Source organism: Paroedura picta, chromosome 8 (assembly GCF_049243985.1).
Source record: "Paroedura picta isolate Pp20150507F chromosome 8, Ppicta_v3.0, whole genome shotgun sequence".
Taxonomy (NCBI): domain Eukaryota; kingdom Metazoa; phylum Chordata; class Lepidosauria; order Squamata; family Gekkonidae; genus Paroedura; species Paroedura picta.
Genome location: NC_135376.1, coordinates 53857548 through 53882709, shown reverse-complemented (window position 1 = coordinate 53882709; position 25162 = coordinate 53857548). Strand labels below are relative to the sequence as shown.

General features: G+C 42.3%; 1 protein-coding gene across 3 annotated transcripts in view; it reads right to left on the bottom strand.

Moving 5' to 3' along the window:
• The window catches only part of ATRNL1 (attractin like 1), a 627115-nt gene that overhangs the window by 324454 nt on the left and 277499 nt on the right, over window positions 1-25162 (bottom strand). For all 3 annotated transcript variants that reach the window (XM_077349871.1, XM_077349872.1, XM_077349870.1), the window contains exon 25: window positions 4309-4370. In XM_077349871.1, coding sequence (XP_077205986.1) covers window positions 4309-4370 — 62 coding nt within the window. The remainder of the gene's footprint in view (window positions 1-4308; window positions 4371-25162) is intronic.

The window sequence follows — 25162 nt, the reverse complement described above, 5'->3', positions numbered from 1 at the left end:
CAGGACAAAGTGTAGAACAATTTCATGTTGGAGTCACAGGCAAGACTTAATTTATAGCTGCAGAGTACGTGCACCTCTAATGAACTTGCAGCACAGCAGATGCAGCATTAGACCCAATCCTTCAATGAGTTGAAAGTTCTTTACTGCCTTTCTCTTCCCACTGCAGATTTCTCAAGACTTCATTCTTTAGGGTTGGCAGACTTCTTAAGAACTAATGTGACATATCATGTCACTTGCTCTATGCAGGCCTGCCCTTGTCTGCGATCCGGAAATTGCAGATGATGCAAAATGCAGCTGCTAGGGGCCTCACAGGAACATCTTGGAGTGCCCATACACAGTCCGTGGTGAGGCAGTTCCATTGGTTACCAGTTATGGCCCAGATCAGGTTCACAGTTTTGGTTTTGACCTTTAAGGCCTTTGGAGTCTGGGACCCATATATCTTAGAGACTGCTGGTCACCCTATGCCCCTATAGGGCTTTACACTCTCTGGGTACCAAATTGTTGGCGGTTCTTGACCCACAGGAAGCTCACCCGGCCTCAAGCAGTGCCAGGTTCTTTTTGGTCCTGGCCCCAACCTGGTGGATTGAGCTCCTAGAAGAGCTGAGGGCCCTGCAGGAGCTGTCTATGTTCTGCAGGGCCTGTAAAACAGAGCTCTTTAGCCAAGTCTATGTTTGAGGTCAGGGCATGGAAGATCAGATGGGCCCCTCCAGGAGGGATAACCACCGGGCCAGACCATCACTTTGTGGTAGATTGCTGGCATCTCTGGATTGCCCTAGGGTGGCACAGAGAGAGAGTTGTGTGAGTGTGGCAGGATTGTTTTTTTGCTGCCAAGGTATATAATTTTAATGGGGTAATATAGCTGTTGTATTTTATGTGGAGATTTTACTACATAACCCGCCACGAGGCAGCTTGCCAATAGCGGTGGGAAATAAATGTAATAAATAAATAAATAATCTGTAGGGCAGCAGCAAGGACATGGAATTGGCAGGACCTTTTATCTATTTTGCATTCTTATATGAGAACAGCAAATTCTATTGTTTGTGTGTGCGTAATCTGCTTTAGCTCTCTTTTGCTGCCTTCCCTATTACCATGTTGTTCCCAATGATCCTTCCCCCTCCCCCCAAAAAGCTTTTTAGAGGGCTGCATAAGGAATGGAAAGATCTCCTCTGAAAATTCATTCTTCTTGCAGAAGGGTTGGATCCAAACTATTGTACCTAAAGGAGATAACGTAATTGAGCACTTCACGTTATGAAATGATAACTATTTGGTGCTAGTGGGACTGTTCAAAGTGCCCATAAAGTGCCTTAACGGACATATCATCTTCTTCATCCCATGAGACCCACAAAAAGGAATAGTATGATCTATAAAGACTTTTAACCAAAATATAGAAGTGGAGACTATTAAAGACTATGCCACAAATAATCTAATAAGAATTACAATTAACCTATTTACTATTGTATTAACTGGAGGGATGAGGTAGAAGGAAGTCAAAATGGCACTAATCATTTATTGAAAGGACTTTCCATGTGAAATAAAATGCCTATAGTGTTCATACAACTAACGCACTAAAAGTCATTCAGCCTAGAAATGTGCAATTTGTGAATGCTAATCTGAGTTAGATAAGGGCTCTTAAAAAGTATTATGAGTCATTGTAACTTCTGCATTCATTTACTGATATAAGACATTTTGGAGAGGGAAGGAAAACCATCACTTATGAAAAAGACCCTATCCTTAATGGCTGAGGCAACCATAAGTCCATGACACTATTTCATACACCCTTTCTCTTAGTCCAAAATGAACCATGTAATAAGATTCTCATGATAGAAACTGTTGTCAACACGTTATCATGTTTGTGGCACAATAGAAGAACCCTGTAAGAAACCCAGATAACACATGGTATATTGGTGGAAATTATTGATCTACACAATGTATTCTACAACCGTGAGGCTCCACAGACCGTTGCAGTATCAAAAAAAGGGACATACAGTACAAGAAGATGCTCACTCTTATTTAAAGATGGTTACTCTAGATGTGGCACCAAGGCAGGAGCTCAAATATTCTTTTAAGCATATCCTTTTTTAATTCATGTACAATAGGAATTCAAAACCTAGCTACTTGAACTTGTATGCTGAGTCTCCAAATGTAAGAGTTTTTAATTAAAATGATTTTTTAAGTTAATTGCAAAACTTAACTCCTATTGAGTATATCTTTTAAAAATCAAAGAACATTAAAAAGTCTCACTTGGCTACAAAACTGAGCACTTGGTTTCCCTCCCACAGCTCATCCCCTACCAGGCTTAACCATAATTAATGATCAGGTTGGTACCAATTATTACAAGGTTTTATTCAGGATGGTAAAAACGAAAGCTGATCGTGAAAAGCTCCAACAGGACCTCTCCAGAGTGAGTCAGTGGGCAAAGATATGGCAAATATGAGAAAATGAAACAAGAAATCCAGACTTTACATAGTCTGATTAAGTTCAAATAGAGCTTTTTTGGCAGTTGACTTACTAGAAAAGTCACCTTGAGGTCATGGTGGAAAGCTCAATGGAAACACCAGCTTGAAAAAAAATAATTCCACGCAGGGAATTATTTAGAAAGGACTGAAAATAAAGCAGCTCTTCTTGTGATACCCTTGTACAGATTTTTGGACTTTAAGTCACATTTGCAGTACTCTACTGCATAAATGGTGGAAAGCGGCTACAGAAAACATTTTCCGTCTCTACCATAGAACTAGAACTCGAGGTCACCCAATGAAACTGATGGCCAGTAGGTTCAGAACAAACAAAAGCAACTGCTTTCAAGTAACACCTAATTAATTTACACAGCTCACTGCCAGAAGCTGTAGTGAGAGGCATTCGCTTAAATGGCTATATAAGAATTAATCAAATTCACGGATGAGAAAACTTCATGTTTAAAGTAATGTACATCTGAATGCCAGACGCTGGGTCAAAAACAAGAGTGCGAGGGTTGGTCTTTGCGTTCTGCCTATAGACTTCCTGTGGAAAACGAAATATTGGAAAAGATGGATTTTTCCACCTGCTCCATTAGGTCTATCCTTATCTCCTCATGCTCTTATCATTTTTCAAATCTTGCAGTAAGTACTGATTCAGGTGGGTAGTTGTGTTGGTCTAAAACTACAAAATAAATTTTGAATCCAGTGGCATCTTTAAGACTAACAAAGCTTAATTCTGGGTATAAGTTTTTATGTGCATGGGCACTCATTCAGTTCTGAATATATATACACATACACATATATATACATATATATGTGTGTGTGTGTTTAGGAACTATTGAGTCTTTATTAGTTTCACACCAGCTGGTTTCTGTCATGAACCCCTAGTTCCTGACCTGTGGCTTCTCCCGGATCTCCCGCTGGGTTGCGGCACCTCCCTGGGTCCTCTCAAAAGTGCCCCTCCCGTCCCTTCCTTACATTTCAAAGGCTCATCCCACATGCACTTTCTTATCACCCTGATTCAAGGCTGGCCTCACCAACAAGGCAGTCTAACAACAGATGGCCGTCTGAGTGGTTTTTTGCACCTTTGAGAGCAGACAACACTATTGCTCTTTTCCTGTGTGAATCCACATTCCTGCCAAAAGCCAATTCCCTGCTCCCCTCCCCAGGCCCAGGTATATATTTTATGCAAACTCCCATCCCAGTGTCTCTGTCAAGATTCCTGTCTAAGAGCTTATGCAATGTGCTGATCCCTATCCTGATTCTCCAAATAAAGACTTTTGCTTAAAGTTTCAACCTGAAGCCCGAGAGTGATGTCTGTTGCATGAATCTGCTGGGTCTCAACCACTTGGTTCTTGACAGTTTCTTACATAGAATTATAGAGTTGGAAGGGGCCACACAGGCCATCTAGTCCAACCCCCTGCTCAACACAGGATAAGCCCAGAGCATCCTTCATCTTCATCTGACATTCACTTCATCTGACAGTTACAGCAGTTTCTCAGTGGAACAGGCTTCCTCGGGAGGTGGTGGGTTCTCCATCTTTGGAAATTTTTAAACAGAGGCTGGATAGCCGTCTGATGGAGAGGCTGACTCTGTGAAGGCTCAAGGGGGGCGGATGGCAGGTTACAGTGGAAGAGCGATAGGGATGTGAGTGTCCTGCATAGTGCAGGGGGTTGGAGTAGATGACCGATGAGGTCCCTTCCAACTCTATTATTCTATGATTCTATGACTCTATGATCTATTTAGGTTTTTTTTGGATCTTTCCTCAAGATTGATTTTGAACTTCTAAAAATTGTTTTCAAGGAATAGTATATCTACTAGTGCAGTGTATTATAAAGTTGATGAAAAACCTTACCTGAAGAAAGTGACAAAGAACTGCACCAGATCCATGATGGTGTTGTGCTGTGAAAATGCAATCTGCAAAAAAGAGAAAAGGTGAATCAATTTAATAGCCAACTACTACTCTAGTTGCTTAAAGAAGCAACAAAATCAATGGTTATGAAGATGTTCTGCACGTTAAAGGAAATTAAGGCTGCATCCACACATTGCTGGATATTGCTATTGTGCTACAGTAATCATTCACACCTGGATTGTTTGGTTGACCCAGAATAATCCAGTTGTTAACAATTGTTGTAGCACAAGGATAACACAATATCCAGTGTTGTGTGCATACAGCACAGGATGCACCAAGTCAGGTATAACAGTACAAATCAGGGTGTTATGAACAATATGCATTATCTTCTAAGGTTTGGATCCAAACCCTGCTTTCCACTGGCAGAGAAGCACTTCCCCTTTCACTGGCAGTCTTTAACTAGCATCTTTATTTATCAGTTTATATACCACCCCTCTCAGACCTGCCATCTCAGGGTGGCGAACAATAATGAATTATAACAATAAAAATAACAATAAATCCATTATTAAAACAATTCAATGAATTTTAGAAACTCTACTAAAACTGTTATCAGCACCAGTGATTGTCACTGAGCTTGGTGATGTGGACCATTGTGATGTTAACTAGACAGGGGAAGGAAAGGAGGATGGGAAAGAGGCCCACATTTAAATTGTGTAATTTCTTGGCTGGCCTCAACCATATACCAGTGGAAGAGCTCCATCTTGCAGGCCCTGTGGAATTTGGCAAGTTTGGTTAGAGCCCTGAACTCCCTGGGGAGCTCATTCCACCAGGCAGGACCCAGGGTCTTGAAGACTCTGGCTCTCATTGGCCCATTATGCACAGGGGGGATAGCGTGCATTCGGGGTGGAATGACGGCGACTAAAATCACAGATAACGCATGGCGCCGGTTGCAACCGGCCACAGATTCAGTGCATGCTGCCGAAAAACCCGCGTTAGTGAAACGCAGAAGAAAGCACAGCTTCCGGGTGACCGGGGCGCAACCAAAAGCGGCGCCGGGGTCACCGCGTGCATAATCAGTTACTCTGGGTTTGGCCCCATTGCGTCCTGTCCTGTGCATAAGCGGTTTGCTTCGCTTCTTCCCCCTCCGCGTTTTCCATGTGACCCAAAATCGCCGTTTTGGCGGCCATGCATAATGGGCCATTTTGGCCAAAGTTATTTCTTTGGGGCCAGGTAACCTTAAATGGTTGGAATTGTTATATCTAAGTGCTCTCTGGGGCATGTATTCAGAGAGGCAGTCCCTCAGATACACAGGACCCAGATATGCAGGGCCCATCATGGATGCTTTTATACTGATCCTGCACTGAGGAGATTGGACTAGATGGTCTGTATGGTCCCTTCCAACACTATTATTCTATGATTTTAAAAACCTCACTCTGCCATGGATGCTTGCTGCACTCCCTTGGGCACTATCATTCAACATAATCTACTACACAGGGTTCTAGTGAGGATAAATGGAGGAGAGGAGAATACTATAAACCAGTGGTCCCCAACCCCCGGTCCGTGGACCGGTATTGGTCCGGAAAACTGTCGGTACCGGGCCGCAGCACCTACTCGTCCTCCTCCCCGGCTGCTGCCTTGGGAGCTGCCTTGCCACTCTGCCGCTGGCTCACCTTTAGTGCTCTCCAGCAGCCACCATGGCTGGCGCCTCAGCGTGGCACTGCACAGCTGCTGCTGGCAACACCACCCAGCAGACAACAGGAAGTCAGGGGCACCGGTGGGAAAGCAAGTGGAGCAGGGTCTCAGGCAGTGGTGACATCCCTCAGCGAAAGATCCCCCCCCCCAGGCCTCAGTAAAATTGTCAAGCGTTGACCGGTTCCCGGTGATAAAAAGGTTGGGGATCACTGCGATAAACTGCTTTACGTATGTTTTAAATGAATTAAATAATAACAATGAAAGCTGGTTGATAAACAGGAAGGAGGGGGGAAAAGCAGGGAAGAGGCATGCTGTCCGGCAAAGAAAAAGGCACCTTACTGTGGAAAAGAGGATACAGAGGGAAATGAAGTGACTGCACATTCTTACAAGTTCCCTGCCTGTATTTCACTCAATCTCTAATCCATACTAATATTCTGATCCATCAAAGATCAGGCTTCTGTATGCCCCTCCCAACCTGAATGAATAACCATACATGCAAATGGATGCTACACAGGTTGACTACTTTTATCAATCCATCTGTCAGGAAGACTACACACATGCAGCCTCTGAAAAAGCAGTAATAAGCAGTTTAGGAAGAACAGGTGGGCTACATTTAGTCCCTCCGCATTCTGTTGTTCTAGCCGAACACATAATTACTGCTTCCTGAAGAGGGTCTACTGATGCATGCAGTTGTATTGGGATTTGGGCCTTTGTTGCAAAAAGTCACTCAAATCTTTCTCCATGCAAAATATCCTTATTTAAAAATCACCTTCAAAATGTATTTAACCTTTGCATTTATACTAGCTAATGATATCCCTAGAGTTAACCTTGTTCAGTGTTTCGTAGCATTATTCAGTAATTGCACTTTTGAGGATGTAGTACTGAACTGCTCTGCATGTTGCTTACAGATGCATGTTTCCACATAAGGGAAATGTTCTCAGAGGACTTTGCCAGAGTTAAGCTCCCTTAAGTGGTGTCTGCACTACAGGAATACATCCTCATCCAAGGCATCTGTGCCTCTTTATCTTCCCAGTATGACATCCCCGTATACATCATAACTTCATGATTTGTGGCACTGCAGCACAGTCATTTTAGGAGAAATATGTAATATTCCTAAATGTTCTGTCACTCATATAAATTTTGACAGGTTTTCTTGAAAGTGGACTAATTATTGCCAGCATTTATAATTTCAATTTTCCACATTTCATAATATCACATATCATAAGCATCAAATAAGCACAGGTCAAGCATTACGTCACTGATGACATAAAGTGTACAAAAATCTAAATTAAGCACAGCTTAACATAACATAAAACAGGTCATTGTGTGTTTTCTGGGCTAAACCCCACAATAACCAGTTGACTCTAACCATAAAAGCCTTCAACAATTCAGTGATATAAAACACATGTAAATCAAAATGACCAGAAAACTAAATAATGTTTAAAAGCCTTATAAACAACTTCAGCCACATTCAAATGTCACTACAAATCTGATTGTAATAGACACCAATTCATACCATGATCATCATCTCCCCTCTTTCCTCCCCTTCCCCTCATTTGCTTCCTCGTTTTGGAAGCCTTGAATCAAATGCCAGTTTACTGTAATATCTGCCTGTAAGAGCCTCAACATATTCCCCCCACAAACTAGGATTCTTAAGCTCAGAAAGTTGTTGCTGATCAATGAAGACCGTTCTAGGCTACATGGATCAGTGGTCTGGCTGAAGATAAGGTGGTATCATGTGATTGATCTGCACAGTTTATCCACTATAGCTGTTTTGGCTTCCATTTCCTGTTGCTGTAGTTGAAGAATTGCCATTGGACAATATGATGTCACTTCTAGGGAAAACCCAGAAGTGATGTCAGTACTCCCTAGGAATTTCCAGAAACTCTGTGTTTTTAACCATAGACTTTCTGGCAATTCTTCAGAAATGTAACATCACTTCCAGGTTTCTCCCAGAAGTGACATTATGCCATCCCTTACAGCAGTGGTCCCCAACCCCAGGTCCAGGGACAGGTACTGGTCCGTGGATCAGTCGGTACCAGGCCGTGGCTCCTCCTCATCCTCCTCCCTGGCTGCTGCCTCGGGGGCTGCCCTGCCATTCTGCCACCGGCTCACCTTTGGTGTTCTCCAGAGGCTGGCATGGCTGGGGCTTCCCTTTGGTATGGCACTGCACAGCTGCTGCTGGCAGCACCCCCAGTGGGCAGCGGGAAGTCAGGGGTGCCGACGGGAAAGCAAGCGGAGCAGGGGCTCAAGAGGCGGCAACATCCGTCGGCAAAAGACTACTCCTCCCCGGGCCTCAGTAAAATTGTCAAGCGTTGGGTTGACAAGCGTTATCACCGGTCCCTGGTGATAAAAAGGTTGGGGACCACTGCCTTACAGCACTTCATGTAATCCCCCCATTTCCTGTTAGTTGCCAAGCCAAGTCTAGCAACCCTAATCCACTGGATTCTTCTGTGAATTAGTTACAGGGGGTTATCTAATTCAAAGAGACAAAATATAAGGAATTTCTAGACAATAATAAAATCAAATTGCTGGAGGAGACTTTACAGCATGCATTATAGTAATAATACTTTCTTATGATGTCAGCAGTCACTCTAATTGTCCCTCATTTTAGCATTATCAAGGAAAATTATTGCAATCAAGAACTGCAACCTCGTTGATTACAAATTATAGCCACATAAAGGTACATTCTACACCAATTATTTCCCAGTCTGCTAAATGCCTAAATATTCTACCCATGCAGATCATTATATAAATAGGGGATTAAAAAAGGGATTCACAACTAATACATATGTTTTATACAGGCACTGCCTGTTTATTTCATATCTGAAATACTAAAACAGTTTCCTTTAACAGATTCTTTAAAATGAATTTTTTTGCACATCTCTATTTATAATAACCACAACTGATATATTTAAGATTATTACCCACCCAGAAAGCACCATCATTGTGAACAATGTATATGGGTTTCGAAGGAAAAGGGTAAGTTAAAGGTAGTATGAAGTCACTATCAATCTAATCATGCCTGCTGCTGAGCAGCAACCAAAGGACAGGAGTGGAAACAAGATATGGTGAATATCCAACAGTGCCCAAATTAGGTTTTAAAAAAATCACTGGTCCACTCTTTTCACTACTGGTCATCCACTACTTATCATTCACTGATCACACAACTGCACACCGTATGAAAATCTGATTTTTCTATATCACCATTAAATTATACATGGCGGTAGAGTGCAGGGTCCCTCTACCTATTTAATTGTTGCTATACATCTTCTTTACCCATCATATTCATACTATGTTGACATGTCCATAAATCATATAACAGGCTTTATCAATTGACTCCTGCACAGCAAAGTGAATTTTTGGTGACAGGTGATTCTTTCGACTAAGAGAATTACTAGTCAAATCTATTTTTCAAGTACAAAAATATGGAAATGTTACCATTATAATAGTTTAATTATAGAGCATCATATGTTGGTTAAATACCTTCATTTTTAGAAACAACAAGCATTGGAATGCTAGTGCTGTGAGACTACTTCAAGGAAGGCCTTGGTCTCTGTTACCATTGTCATTGGCCCTCCAGAGTAACTGGATAGATTTGGAGTTAGGAATGAGTTAGAAAAGTGATTTGAGTCAAATTCCATATTTGAAATTAATATAACTCCAATTGCCAGGGTTATTATTTCTATTAAAAAAATTAAAAAGCAAATACAAATCCCCCATAGGTCTAGCATAGCTAAATTCCCTCTACCACAAATGCATGTTTATGTCAGCATCAGCTATATCCCAGTGAAGAGATGATTTCCCCCCATTAATTGCATTATTTCATTGTCAATAAATTAAGCCATTATAAATAGGAAAACAAAAAAGGCAGCCAAATTTCAGCAAAAGGTCTAATAACCACCCATGACCCCTGTTGCCATATTTAATATGATAAGATCAGACATAATGCCAAGTTAACAGCCTGGAGAGTGCTGATATGGATACTTAAACTCTATAAAATTATTACTTCTTACAGTATCATCAAAAATTGTAATTGAATTTCCTCCTAGATAAAATTATTATGCACTCTCACAGAGCCAAAATGGGTGTTCTGTAGTAGGAGATGGTATTGACAGTATAAAGAGTAACTCCTTTCAGTGTCAATCCTCCACAAGAAAAATGAATAGAACCCTTTTTGAGTGAGGCCACTTTTGATTCTGAAAGTGCAAGAAACAACAAAAAGACATAAGAAGTACAACATATGTGCCTGTGGCACCCTCATTTCTGTCCTAAGGAACAAAAAAAGAACAAATAATATTTTCCCTATTTTTGTGTAAGAGATATCGTACATATATTTTATGTACGATATCTCTATATTACACAAATATACCAGTTATTCAAACAAGAATTACAGGAGTCAATTAAAAAAAAGAGAGGTACGAACACAGGTAGATAGTAAAATACCTGACCATGTTGTAAATTGGGGAACTTCTTACATCTAACACCTCAAGATGAAATATACCGTCTTTCTTCAGAGACAGGCTATGCAAAATTTTCTTTCTCAAAATTGCTGACTCCTCACTCTCTCATACTATGTTTTGAAGAGAAACATTAAGAAATTCCATTTGACAAAGTCCAAATAATTTTAATTTAATTTAATATTGTATATCTATCCTGCTCTTCCCCCAAAGGATCAGGGCAGGTCACAACAAGCCAAAATACAGACATTTTAAAATTCTACCAAACAAATAAAAATACAGAAGTAATTAAATCTAAATAAAATTATAAAAACTACTATGCTGTTATACATCCTAAAACAGGCAGGCTATACGAGTTTATTTTTCAGGTAGAAATTAACCAGATGGACCTAGGCAGGGAAATCAACTAGTATACTGATCTTACCTTCCTCTAGGCCTCATCCATAGGTCTAGTGGAACAACTTTGTCTTTTTGGCCCTGCAGAATTGTTCAAGTTTCTGCAGATCCCTGATTTCACTAAGCAGAGCATTTCTCTGTGTCCAGGTATCCTGAGGAAGTGTTGGTCACTTGATCTAATTGTTCTTTGGGGAATAAAATGGAAAAGGTAGTCCGGCAGATGCGATGGTCCCAGACCATTTGGGGATTTGAAGGCCAAAACTAGCACCATCTGCCAGCTTGGTTCATAAGCCAGCTTGCTGTAGCAGTTAGGAATGTCAACTCTGGTGAGCCAGCTGGATGACCTTGAGCTCATCACAGTCCTGATAGAACTGTTCTGACCAAGCAGTAATATCGGGGCTCTATCAGCTTGACCTACTGCACAAGGTATCTGTTGTGGGGAGAGAAAAGGGAAGGCGAATGTAAGCCATTTTGAGATGCCTTCTAGTAGAGAAAAGTGGCATATAAGAACCAACTCTTCTTCTTCTTCCCATATGCAGGCCTCAGCCAGGTGTCACAATCTAGCTCATCCCATTTGGGGCTCAACTGGGTGCTGCCATCTGCTCTATTTTGCACAGCACTTGTCCAGACTGGACTCTAGTGGTTGCCTGACCAGCCGCAGGGTTTGGCCATGTCAGGCACCTGTGTCTGCCTCACCTTGGCCCTTTATGCACGGCATCAGCTTCCCTGCGGTGGCGCCATGCTGCTGTGGCGGGGCACGATGCCCCACCGTTCCCCGTGTACGCACGGAGCGGGGCATGCTGGGTTGTCCTGGCATGCGCGTGTGCTTTACGCCGGGGCCAGGAGGGCTGGATCCCTGCCGGCCAAGGTAAGTGAAGCAGTGGGGGTGGGGAAGGCGCCAGGCCCCCTCCACACACACTGGGGGGGCCAGGGGGTCTCCCCTGCCAGCTCCAAGGCTCCGCAGAGCCCGCAGGGGCATGCGGTGTCCCTTAAGGGACACTGTAGGGTCGGGGCTGGGCAGGCCGACAAGCCCGGCGCTGGCAATTACGCACAGTGCCGGCCCACCGCAGCCCCAGCTCACCCAGGAAGCTGCGAAAGATCCCGTGGTCGCTTATCACGGGCCTTTCGTAGCCCTGGGCCGGGAGGCTCCCACACTGGCAGCGGCAGCAAGCATTATCGGTGATTTTAACCGAAGCGCTCCTGCTGCCAGCATGGACCTTCTGGCCCGTGCATAAGAGGCCCTAGAGTGGTCTGAGCCAAACGCCACAATCTTCTACATCTCATCTCTTCTGCAGGCTCAGGCAGGTTATGCTTTGTCTCCTTGGCTTGCTTGAGGCAGGCTCAACATTATAGGTATAAAGGCACACAGAATGTGGAATATATGTCACATTGTAAACATGACAACATGGTATTGAAATATTTCAATTTTTTGATATTTGTGTGGGTTGATAATTCAGTGATAATGTTATACTCTTGCTAGAAGCAGTGGGCTACGACTTCCATAAAGCAAACTGTATAATGCCAAGACGCCCAGGCATGCTCAGGGACCTCCAAGTGCTATTAGCATTCCAGAGTCTATTCATAATCCCAAATTGATGCCTGAATTAACTACGAAGTAGAACCTGCGAGATGCATGCTTTTAAGTTATGAAGAAAAATTGGACCTTTTTCAGCTTGACTTTCAAATGCTTAAGTACTGTTTATGAATATATATCTCATATCTACAAATGCATATGCTTTGTGTTTTTTAATATTCCATAAAACATAATACTAGAAAAGGGTGGTATATCATCCCATATTTTTAGACTTGTGGATGCAAAAGAAAATGTTAACCTTAAAATGTCTAAGTTTACTACTTCAGGATTGCAATAAAACATATAATTAGTTATTCTGAGTTAGCAAAAGTAAAAACAACTATTCATGACTAAGCATATAATTTACAATATAACCTTTTGCTAAATCATGCCAGTTTGAACTTACTATTTGGTTGATAACCGAGGAAATCTGATCATCAAGTCATTCATAATCTTATATGCAAAATCTACAAGCAATCTTTTGGAAAATAGCAAGGAAAACTGAAGTATTTTCTTAAACATAAGAATAATTTCATAAACTTTATTTTTAGGAATGGACAAAATGCTATAAAACTGTGGAAGTTGCAGAATTTCCCCACCCCGTATTTGCAATAATGCTTGCTCTTGTTTTCCCCAGATTAGCATATTTATTAGATGACTTGCAAAGCCTCAGATTTTAACCCACAAATCAAAAACTTTATATCAGCAAGAGTAATGGATTACATGGAAGTCTATAGCCTATGATATTTCAAAGATATCTTCCCATCACAAGATTTATTTTTCCAGTGCTGTTCTACAGAAATTACAAATAGTGATCTCTGCATGGCCCCAAATTTCCTCTGTAGTTTTTTAGTCATATTTCCCTCAGTCAGCATAGAAGCTCATTCTTGCAAGAGTTCACTGTCTCTTGATCAGTTGTTGATAATATTATGAAAACCAGGTATGTTCATGTTCTGCCCCTCTCTCTCCTCCTTGTAACTGTCTGGACATTTCAATCAGATTAATATGGAAAGTATATTTTTATGAGCATTGAAGTTACCATACACTTTTTGCCAAACCCAATGAGATTATTTGATCATTCTATAATATCTTTAACCGCTCCTGTGGTATTAAATAAAAGAGTAAGGCCTCCTGGGGAGGAGTTAGGGCGGGTCCTGTCCAGGATAAAAACTCAGAAGGCCCAATCAGGAGCCGCAAAGCGGGGGGTCCTCCGAGGGTCCATCCAGGGCCAAGCAGCCAATGGGGAGGCGCGCAAACTGCCTTCCTATTGGCTCCTCACCAGGACAGAACAAAATTCCATTCACCCAGCCCAGTCTGGCTGCCAGTCTGCTCCTGACCACCTCAGGGAGAGGAGGTCAGTAGGGCTGCCGAGGGGGATGAGAACAGAGGCTTGGACAGGCTGCGCCAGCCCTTTTCGCCACAAGGCTGTCCTAACGGTCATGTCCAACTGTAAATTGCCTCAGAACCCTGACAGAGCTGGCAGGAGGCTGCAGAGTGCTCCCCCTCCCCCCTTCAGGCCTGCTGTGAAGGAACCACTGGCATGCCCTGACTGAGGGAAGGAGGCCTTCCCAAGAGCAATGCGGGGGAGTCTGAGTGCTTTCCTTTTGAGGGGGGGGACTTTCCTCTTCTACCAAACAGTTGCCTGACAGGGAGGCCACAGAAAAGCCCCTTCTCACTTAAAATACTGCTCTGCCCGGAGGTTAGACACAGCCAAGCCATGTGTCTTTCTTCTTTGCAACTCTCTGCAGATTTGAGGCCACTGCACAGCGTTATTCTGCAGAGAAAACAGGCTCTTTTGTCTCCTGTTTCATCTGCATAACAACTCTGTGCAGTTGGCCTCAAGTCTTCAACAACAACCTGTGTGGGAAGCCTTAAATGTTTCTTCTCTACCACAACCCTGTCCAAAGTAGCCCCTTCTGCCTGGGGAGCTGATCTTTATACTCTGTAGGTGAGCTGTAATTCCAGGAGCTCTCCAGGCCACACCTGTAGGTTGGCTACCCCTGGGTTGGAAATATTCCTGGAGGTTTGGAGGTGGGACTTCAAAATCATACAATGCCTCAGAGTCCAGCCTTTAAATGAGCCATTTTGGCCTGCAGTTGGTAGGGAGTGGTGCAGGTGTGTCCCTCCTGGGCTATGGGCCAGCCATTACCAGCAACTGTTTGTATTCTGGGATGCAGACAGGCAGACCAGCATCAGTCCTGTGAGTCTGGAAAGTGCAGGAAGATCTAAATAAATATTTACAGCCTGATACTGTAAGTAGAGAACAAGTAAATGTCTGGAGACACATATTGGCCTGGCAAATAACCTTGGCCTGGCAAAAAAAAAACAGTATAAAAAACCTTACTAAGGTCAAGACTGCTGTGCACAGAGAGTCTTCCTCTTAGGGTTGCCAGCTTCCCTGTGAGGCTCGCTACCCCACCTCCCTCATGTGGAGTCTGCTATGGGGAGAGAAAGGGAAGACGATTGGAAAATGCTTTGAGACACCTGAGGCCTGCTGGATCACTGCGGCCCATTCCCAGTTCTCTCAGATCTCTCACAACCCCACATACCTCACAGGTTGACTATTGTGGAGAGACAAATGGAAAAGGTGTTTGTAAACCGCTTTGAGACTCCTTTGGGTAGTAAGCAATAGGGTACAAAAATCTGTTCTTCTAAGGAGCAACCATGAAAGAAGCATGTGGGCACATAACCAACAGTGGTTGGTTACCAACAGTGAAAACATGGGAGACAGAAGGAACAGGGTGGACACCTGTGTACTGTGACTACCCCATGTGTATTAGGGCAGAGGGGCATTTTGGTGAATGTGGCCTCATTCACACAAGAAGGGAAATGACGCAGAGGAATTGGTTGCCATGTAATCTTCCCCTAAGAAGAGTCCCCAGTCTGATTTTTCCTTCACATAACTGAGGACATGGCTCTGGAAAGCTCATCTGTAACCACAATGCCAAAATTCCCAAAGGTCAGTCTTCTCCCACACTCAACGAACATTCCAAACCACAGGTTCTTCACACCCATATCTCCACACTCATATCCTCATTTGCCACCATGCCACCACAACCTCCCACACAACACACACATTTAACCCCATGCCCTTACAGACAGGACAACTCCTCCCCTTCCTCTTCCCACTGCCAAGCTCTAGCGCCCGTTGTATTCTTGGATACAATGGGCTTTGCCCCTAGTAAATCTTATAAAACTGAAAGCAAGAGTGCAGTAAAAGTATACATTTTGCTTAAGCTTCATAAAACAGGCTTTTATGCAAAGCAGTTACTGGAGCCTTCAGTATTCTACAAAGAATGCACAGAGGTTTGTATTATGAAACTAATAACTGCTATGGATTGATTAATAGGATTTTACAACAAAGCAGACTTGTCTTGTTTCCAGTTGGCAATAAAACATCAAGCTACATTTCTAGCAGGGAGATTGCCTGGATGGGGAAGAAAGAAGAACAACAAACATAATAAAATATATCCAGGTATGATGTACATTCACATAGGGAATATATAAAGCAATTAGGTTACGTCCAATATTGGGACTTGCCTAATAGTGCAATCTGCCCAGTACTGAGAGTAGTCCAATACTGATATTAAATATACTTAATATTTTCAAGTGAGAGAAGCAAGAAATAATAGGGTTTTTTTTAATACTTTGCTCTTCTCTACCACAAGGAGGCTCTTAGCAGCTCGCCTTCCCTTTCCTCTCCCCACAACAGACACCATGTGAAGTAGGTGAAGCTGAGAGACCCCTGATACTACTGCTTGGTCAAGACTGTGGGATGAGCCCACAGTCACCCAGCTGGTTGCATGTGGAGGAAGAGCGGAGAATCAAACCCACCTCACCAGATTAGAAGCTGCCGCTCTTAATACCTATACCAAGTCCACCCAAGACTAATAGATGTAGGATTAAATTCCTAATACTGACATGCAGTGGGACCCAGAGAGTTGGGGGAAGGACAGCCAGGAGATTTATCATAATAACCTCTGTTACTATAGATCAACTGGGCAATAAAGACCATGATTTTTAAAAAGGCTCTATAGAAACCATCTGGTAGATGCTCATCAAAATATTAATTCAGACTTGCAGGCTCACCACTTGATTAAATATCTTAAAGCATGAATTGACTCCACTGAAAACAATAGGGTTGGAGTTCTGTCTGTCATCTATGTGAAGCCCCCCATGATCCTACTGACAATGCATGGTTTGTATTAATGTCACTGTCTTTATACAAATGGATTTGGGTTTCTGTTATTTGGGTTTGTTTTGTCTTAATTAAAAGCCATCTGGGGCAAGCCATTGGACCATCAGCAAAAAAGTTTCCTAAATAAATAAATATTGCATATGTGAATTGTAAATTATTGGAAATTCACATAAATAATTTTTTTGTTAGATGTTTTCCCTGAGTTGTCATTTAAAGAGACCATGGGTTTTTTTTTTTAAGTTTTTGAGTTCCCTTTGTGATCCATTATGCCCAGGGGGAATAACGCACATTCGGGGTGGAATGGCGGCGACTAAAATTACCGATAACGCATGGTGCCAGCTGCAACCGGCCGCAGCTTCGGTGCATGCCTCCGAAAAAGCCGCATTAGTGAAACGCGGAAGAAAGTGCAGCTTCCGGGTGACCGGGGCACAACCAGAAGCAGCATCGGGATCGCCGCGTGCATAATCGGTTACTCTGGGTTTTTCCCCGTTGCGCCCTGTCCCGTGCATAACCCGTGTGCTTTGCGTCTTCCCCCCTCCGTGTTTTCCATGTGACCCGAAATCACCGTGCATAATGGGACTGTTTCATTAAGTGATGATAATGAGAAATAAGATGTAAATGCTCTAGCGCTTATATTATATAGACCTTGCCTTTTAGACTTTAGTTCCAGCAGTTCGGTTTTACTCTATTCATCTATTTTGAAATGTGTGCTAAATGCTAAGTTAGAGCAGCCCTTTGGGTTCCTGGTCATACTTTTTACTCTACAGAGCATTTCCTCAGAATGTGCCAAATAATAAAGCCAGAGTGCTTGATTAAAAATGCCTTGACCTGTGATTGGAAGATTTACTGCATGCTTGTACCAGTATATTGAGAAGTGGATTTGCTAGCAATAAATCATATGAGCATAATAAAAAGATCTACACCACTGTACAATCTCCTAAGATTAAAGGGACCTGAATATTACAACATAAAGCAAACTGCCTCAGTGACTTATTCTGCCTGTTTGTTCAGATTACTTTATAAGAATTAATATACAATCCTTTCTGCAATTAAGACTAATAAAGGAAAGGTTTATCCACACGTTAAACTTTAGAGTTGTCTGGAAATGAATGATCTGTCCCTGAGTGCCACTTGAGATATGATTCTGACCCCTGAATGTTAACAGTCGGACCCCTCCTCTTACAGAGGGCAGTTTATAGTTAGACTATTAACACCCTTCTTAAAATATCACCCCAGAATTCATAAGTGTAGGACACTGTCTAGTCCCAAAAGAAACAAAACGGATGCCAGTCAGGAACAAGCCTGGGCATGTAGTTCAGAAGTGTAACAGCAACTGACTGTCTACTGTCCCCTGCATGCCCCAGAGAGTTGCATAATTTAGGACAATGAATCTCCCAAAACCTATTGGCCCCTCCCCTGGACTAATCCCATCAACACTCAACCTAATAAAAATATGGGCCAATTCAGAACATGCAGTTATCTGGTATTCTGTTCAGTGAGATCATTTGAGGAATACAGGATTCATCATGCAGGAGAGGAATAAGACTTGTAACTGAGAAACATAGCATGCAACGTAAGGAGCATGCCCAAAGGTCAAAGCAAGAAATCCAAAACAGACTGACACCTGTCAAATGTTGAATGCAGACAGGGATCACCAGTAAGGCGTGTACCCAGTGCAAGCAGCATTTACAGTAAAATCTCTCATGAGCAAGGTAAAAGCAGGACATCCTCAGGACTGGGATGAATAACCTTGGAAGTCAAAACGATCCTCTGAGACAACTATCATGCTGCTGACAATTCCCCAAGTGGGATCCCGCCTTACATTTCCCTCTGTAAGCAAGAAAACAAGGCTCTTTAGCAGGGGTGACAAGACCCCCTGCTCAGCAGGGTACTTTGGCTGAACCATCCATGCTGATCTTTTTCTGAAAGGCTATGTGGATAGTGGAGACATATTCTTTTGATATTGACCCCAAACAGCACAGTTCTTTTTTCTTGAATTAAAGTTCCAGTCATTTTAATCCACACACATGATCCAGCATATTCTTGTTCCTATCATGACAAAAAAATCTCAACTCTTTTTTGATTTGTTTTCTTCCTCTTAGGAAATGAGCACTGTGCTTAGAGTAGTTGGGCTAGAAAGAATACTTGAAGTGTATTGAAATGAGCCGCTGAATGTTATCCTCTGGTTTTTCACAACCCTGATATTTTCTTATCCTTCTGAATTCATAAAAAGGTGGGAACATCCTTAAGTAGTTCCTGTGGGGAGATGTCAGATCTGTTAATTTAAGAATCTGAAGATGTGAGATGCTCTTTTTAAACCTAACCTTTGATTGAAAGATGCCAGGACACCACCACAGCAATCCAAGGAAGGGTAATACAGCATTTCATCATGCTTCACACATATTCATAACAGTCCCATTCAAATTCAAGAGTACATCCTTAATACTTGTCCAAGATTTGTGCTTGTACAAGATTTCTGCTTCCAAGGGGAATTTGTACTTGGTGCTTAATAGGCCCTTTGCTTAGGCAGGGGGATATTGCTCACGTCTTAATAAGGACTCATACACCGATATTTGGCATAACTTGGCTACAGCTTTTTATTTATAATGGAGAGTGGTGTCGTATGGAGAGGGCATCTGCCAACTTGCAGCCAGCCAGTTGCAATGGCTATATGATGGCAGGCAAGCATCCCATTTATGCTGGTGAGCCTGCCAGGCACTCAGAACTCACAAGGCCTGATATCTCATGGGAGGCGGTTACCGATGACGCCTGCCGGGTATCAGCCTCTGTTGGGTTCCAAAACTGACCGGAAATGCAAGCCAATTATTAGCCTTCTCAACCCATGTGAGAGTGCCACATGGCTCCACATTCACATGCCCCCACATGGAAACCCCCACACCTTGGGTAGCCAGCGCACAAGCTTGGCCATCCCTTAAACAGTCCTTCCTATGCTTAAACTAACAAGCTGAAACAATCCAACATCCATAATATATAATAGTTAACAGAATCTAACCAAACCATATTGGGTGGGAGGGTGGGCTTTTGTAATGGCCAAGCAGCAAAAGGGGGGGAAAGGCAGGATGTTATTGGGCGCTCCCTTATAAAGGGGAAGAGCCTGGTTCCACCGCTTGCGCACCAGCACGCGTCCCTCCAGCCCCATCAGCGGGGAAGCTACAGCTGGGCTCTGCAGCCCACGCATAGGAGACCTCCTGATGTGCATCTCCCGTGGCAGCAAATGCTACATGGGTGAGTCTAGGCTCCTCTTGTGACCTCTGACTTCACTTTACAAGGATTTATTCTATTTGCAAGGTGCTGATTGACTTTTAAAAAGAGTACTTTGGTGTTTTCTTACCAAAACCCTTGTTCTATTGAAACATATAAAGAGGTTTATGACCAAACACCTGAGGGACAGGGTGTCAACACAGTGACCAGCATATAAAGTTTGCTAGTCACAAAACAGCTGAATCAGGATAAGAAAGAAAAAAGCAGCACAAGTCATCTCTAGCTCCCAGCTATGCCTGGATTGCTGACAGTTCAGCTGCTGGTGCCAACACCTGAAGAACAGAAGAACAAAGATGCATGTTGCACACATGTGTGAGGAACAGAATGAACAAATATAGAATATGAAAGAAGTCAGTCAGTAGTTGTCACAAAGACTGTGACATTGATAAAGCCATTAATTTTAACACAACAGTACTTTAAATCCCTATTGGTGATACGTGCCAACAAGGGCAAGATGGTTCCTATCTGGACATTTTTCTGTAGCTAATTAAAGGTAGTGCTAGGTCCTGCAGAACAGTGGTCCCCAACCTGCGGTCTGCGGCCCAGTGCTGGGCCGCGAAGGCCAGGGCACCGGGCCGCGGTTCCCCCCCGCCCCCCCGCAGTAAAAAACTTACCCGGGCCACAAGCTTGCAGCCCGGGAAGCTTCTTACTGCGGGAGGGGGGGAGAGGGAATCAGGGCCATGCCGCGCATCGCACATGTGCGACCAAAATCGGAACACATACATCTCACCAAAACACCAGGTATTCTCTCCTTATAATACCTTTAATAATATATGCGGACTGAAACCTCCAGGATCCTATGATAGGCAAATAGCAACAGCTTTCTTTACATTAGATGTTAAAAATCCACATTCCAAAACCCTTGTTTAATTTCTTCTATCCTTTGAATTCAAAATGCCTCCTACTGAAACCAAAGTATTTGCATAATGTGGTGTTACAGATCAACAGATCAATTATTCGTAAGTATCTGTTTACTTTTCCCAGTACATAAAAAACCTTTTAGTAAAAACTATTTATTTTCACTTCTACTCATATTCAATAATTATTGATCTTTTCCTCCTCATTTCATATATTACATTTCCTGGGAAAATCAAATGCAACAGTATCAAAAATGAACTTCAGCTATGAATCATATTTATATATATAATATAAAAATAATTGGATGCTTATTGCTTTTTAAGATATAAAGAGCTGAAAGAAAGCCTTTTGGGAGCTTGTGTTCCATAGACTCAGGTTTTCCCCCACCACCTTATGGGTTTAGTGACCCTGGATAGTCTTTGAACATTCATTACTTTGTCATTTTACATGCTGACATGAATCAAAGACGTAAGAACACAAGTACATTCTTGGGTCAGCCATTTCATTATTGAAAGCTGACAGGTTCTGAGGTGTTTGTAACAATGGTCCATTAAATATCAATATTTCATTTGACATAATTTCTAAATTATTTTTTTTAATCTATTGGCATGGAGCACTTTCAAAACATCCATATGACAGTCACCTCTAGACTGGACTTCTGCAACTCGTTCTATGCAGGCCTGGCCGTAACCTTGATCTGTCCAGAATGCAAAGCCAGGATCCTCACAGCCACAACATAGAGGTCCCACATTTGGCCCAAACTTCATCAACTGTGCTGTTTACCAGTCGAATTCCAGGGAAGGGGGAATCTCTACCCCTAGTTGCCCTTTTCCGCCACTGTTAGGAGCAGCGGCAGAAGAAAATAAAAAAGGCATCAGGCTCATGACATGATGTCATTTCTTGGGAACCCAGAAGTGACATCTTGCTTCTCTAAGAATCACCACAAATTCTAAGAATCACCAAAATGGAATAGTTTACTATAGAGATAACTGACCACTTCTGGGGGAATCTGGAAGATATGTCAGTCCTCTCTGGGAACTGCTGAAAACACCATGGTTTTGCCATAGAATTTCCAGTGATTCCTAAAGCGGCAGGACAACACGTTTGGGTTTTCCTGGAAGTTATATTATGCCACAACTGATTGCCTGCCAGGACCCTGTCCCTCAAGTCTCCTGCTGATTGCCGGGCTTTGACTTAAGACTCCATGTACAGTAGCCTGGGCTGCATACACATAGCTGGGTAAAAGAAGCTGGACTCCCAATGAGGAAGGATGCTTTAAATTTGAATCCATCTCCCCACTGTCCTTGCTGAACGGGGAGAATTTTGTTTACCAGACTAATAATGTGCTGCCATGACTGCTGTATTGTACTTAAATGAAAGTACTCTTTTGACCCTATGGCCTTGAGCAGTATCACACTAATAATATTAAAAACAATCCTAACAACCCAACTGCAGACTCAGACTACTGGATCAGACTATGGAGAATGGCATAGATTATTCTCATCAGTAAAGGACACACAGGAAGAAATCTGGTTAACCTCCACCATATCCAGTTACTGCTTCCCAATAACTGCAAAGCAATAAATTATACATTTTTCTTCCAAATTAAAGACCTTCACAGCAGACCACCTATATGCAGTAAATGCATGCCATTCTGTTGCTGTTTTTAGTTTTAAATACGTTCATCCTTAGTAAAAAAATATCTCTTCTTTTATGTCCTGAAATTAAATTTGCAAAGCAAATGATTCCTAGAATGATTCACATACATGAAACAAATTCAAATTATGACATCAGTTGCCAATCGACTTAATAGTGAATTACCAAATCCAATTTACTAAGAACCTTGTAATTCAGATTAAATTTAATTTAATTCAATTTAAACTGTGATATACAAATGTTGATGAGCTTTGCTATTGCAGAAGAATACAAAATATTTAGCTCAGTGGGGTCTTTTTGTTGTGCAAATTATATGCTTTAAATACTCAAAAGTTAATTTGTTTTTCCCACTCAAGTGGCCATGAATGATCAATATCCTTTTTATTCACATATGAGAGAGAGAGATGTGAACACCTTTCGGAAAACTAAGGTTGTAAATCACATAGTTCTGCTGTTATTTTGGTGCAATTTGTTCAACTCCTCTAGCCCTCTGGAAAGATTCTCCATAGGAATAATGGACTCAAATAATATCAGAATCCTGGGGAGGGGGCAATGGATCCAAATATTAAGCTGGTACACTTAGTTTTCAGATCCCTAATATCCAGATCCAAGAAATACCTCCTATTTTTTTGATGCACATCCCTACTCATGAGTTCCCTCATAGAAATCTGATTCCCAGACAAACAAAGTCCAGTTTGGATTGGTGCCTGAAAAGCAATAGCTTACACCTTTCTGTCCTGTGCCATCTGCCTGACATGAAATGGCCATGAAAAGCACTGTTTCCTTTAGTGGCGGATCCAAGTGTACTGATAGGGTCCTCAAAGGTTTTTCTGGTAGGGTAAATAACATTCACCTGAGGATGGTTCATGTCAGGAAAATGGCATGGGAGTAAAAGCATAGCCCCTTTCTTTGTACATACCATGTTAACAGTACAAATCAGATCCTGCATACCTGGGAGAGTTCCTAGTGGGAAACTCACAGGACAGTTATGTTCAACAATGATCATCACAGAACTGGAAATAACTTGAGGAATGCAGATTGTGAAATTCTGCCCTCGGTGTCCTATTTTTTGGTCACCTCAAAAATGCAGAAAACTAACAGGTTCTGCTTAAGCAGAGGAGGTGAAAAGAGCTGAAAAGAAAGAGCTGGTGCTCATAGCATTGCCTATAGTTCCCTTAACTCTAGCAGACACCTACAGAGAATATCATGGAAGTGTTCGTGTGCAGTAGTACCAGCTTTTTACAGATATACATGGTAGTGCTATGACAATATAAAAAATCAATTATACCTGCCACAATAGCACAGGGGGAAACTACATATGGACTACCAATTAGAGCCAGCGAATCTGTGCTTGAAGAATAAAAAGGCAACAATTCTAGGTGTGCTATTTTAGGAATCAGCTTTACTGTGGAGCTAGAGAAGAGAGTAGAACTGCATTCACTTTTAAATTCACACATAAGTTCATTTCCCCCTTAAACAAATGGAGATTTTAAAAATGTGTACTGTACATAAGCAGCAATTTTTAATCTTCTTGTATGGTGACCCACAAGTCCAAACTTACTTGGATAAGGTGATCAGCTTTTTTAAAAAAAAAAAACCCAGAGCAGGCACAAATCAATACAACTGCAAAAGCCTGGGGCCCACTTTCACAGGTTTCATTTCTGTGATGGAACCCACTACACTAATTTATCCTTTAGAACATGAAGGAAGTGTCTGTTTTCAATGTCCAAAGTATCATCCAGAGAAGAATTTCTGAGGTTTGTATTTACTACTAAACTAATTTGTCTGGTTGAGTATCCAAAAATTAAAACTGAACATTCTTAAGAGATTAAGAAACGTCTATTAGAGGGAAATTCCAGATCCCCCATTAGTGGCTTATTTTCTATACCTTCTCTTTATTCCACTAAGAGGAGCTAACCCTTTTACTCAACATAAACCATCTCTCTATATTAACATGTTGCAGGGAATGGAACAAGATCCAGAAATGGGGCAGGTAGATTAAGAGCCAAACATCTGCAACAAATTGATTGGGGCACTGGCATAGTGTTGGAAGGCAAAATCCATGTGGCTTTTGCCAGTTGTTGCTTTCCATCAAACCTGTATCACAAAATAGATTGCAGTGCCTTGGACCTGTCAAGGAACAAGGTATGCCTCCTGTTCTTGCTGCAGAGCACCTCTGCAGCCCATCCTGAAGGCATCTTGAAATAGCAGAGCTCATCCACCAACTCTGCTACTTGTGTTCAACATCTCATTTTTAGATTTCAGGCCAACTCTAACAGCATACACAATTGTCTATCTATCTGCCTCCTCTCAAACCACTTTGTCATCTGAAAACAGAGTGTGGGAAGGACTATGGAGAATTGTATACCCCTTTAGCAGAGTGGAAGTCTCCCCAGTGTCCCATTCGCCTAGGAACTTAACTAGGAAGCATCAGTAGATTCCCCTGCCTTTGTGACATCACTACTACTATGGCTAAGAAGAAGGGCAAGACTGTAAAGGTTGTTTACTAGTACTGCAAATGTTGACATGGAAACTGATCTCCAAATCTGAGTCTGATCCCAGTGTCCCAGCAGTTCTTAATACAGAAGACGGAAAAGACTGCCAGCCTACATGTCTGTTCCTGCCTGTTCTTTCTCAATAGCTCTTAAAATAGTTTATAGACTAGACTCCTCGCATGACTTTAAGCTCGCATAAGCAGAGTAGAGTTCTGTATGTATGTATGCATGCATGCATGCATGTGCC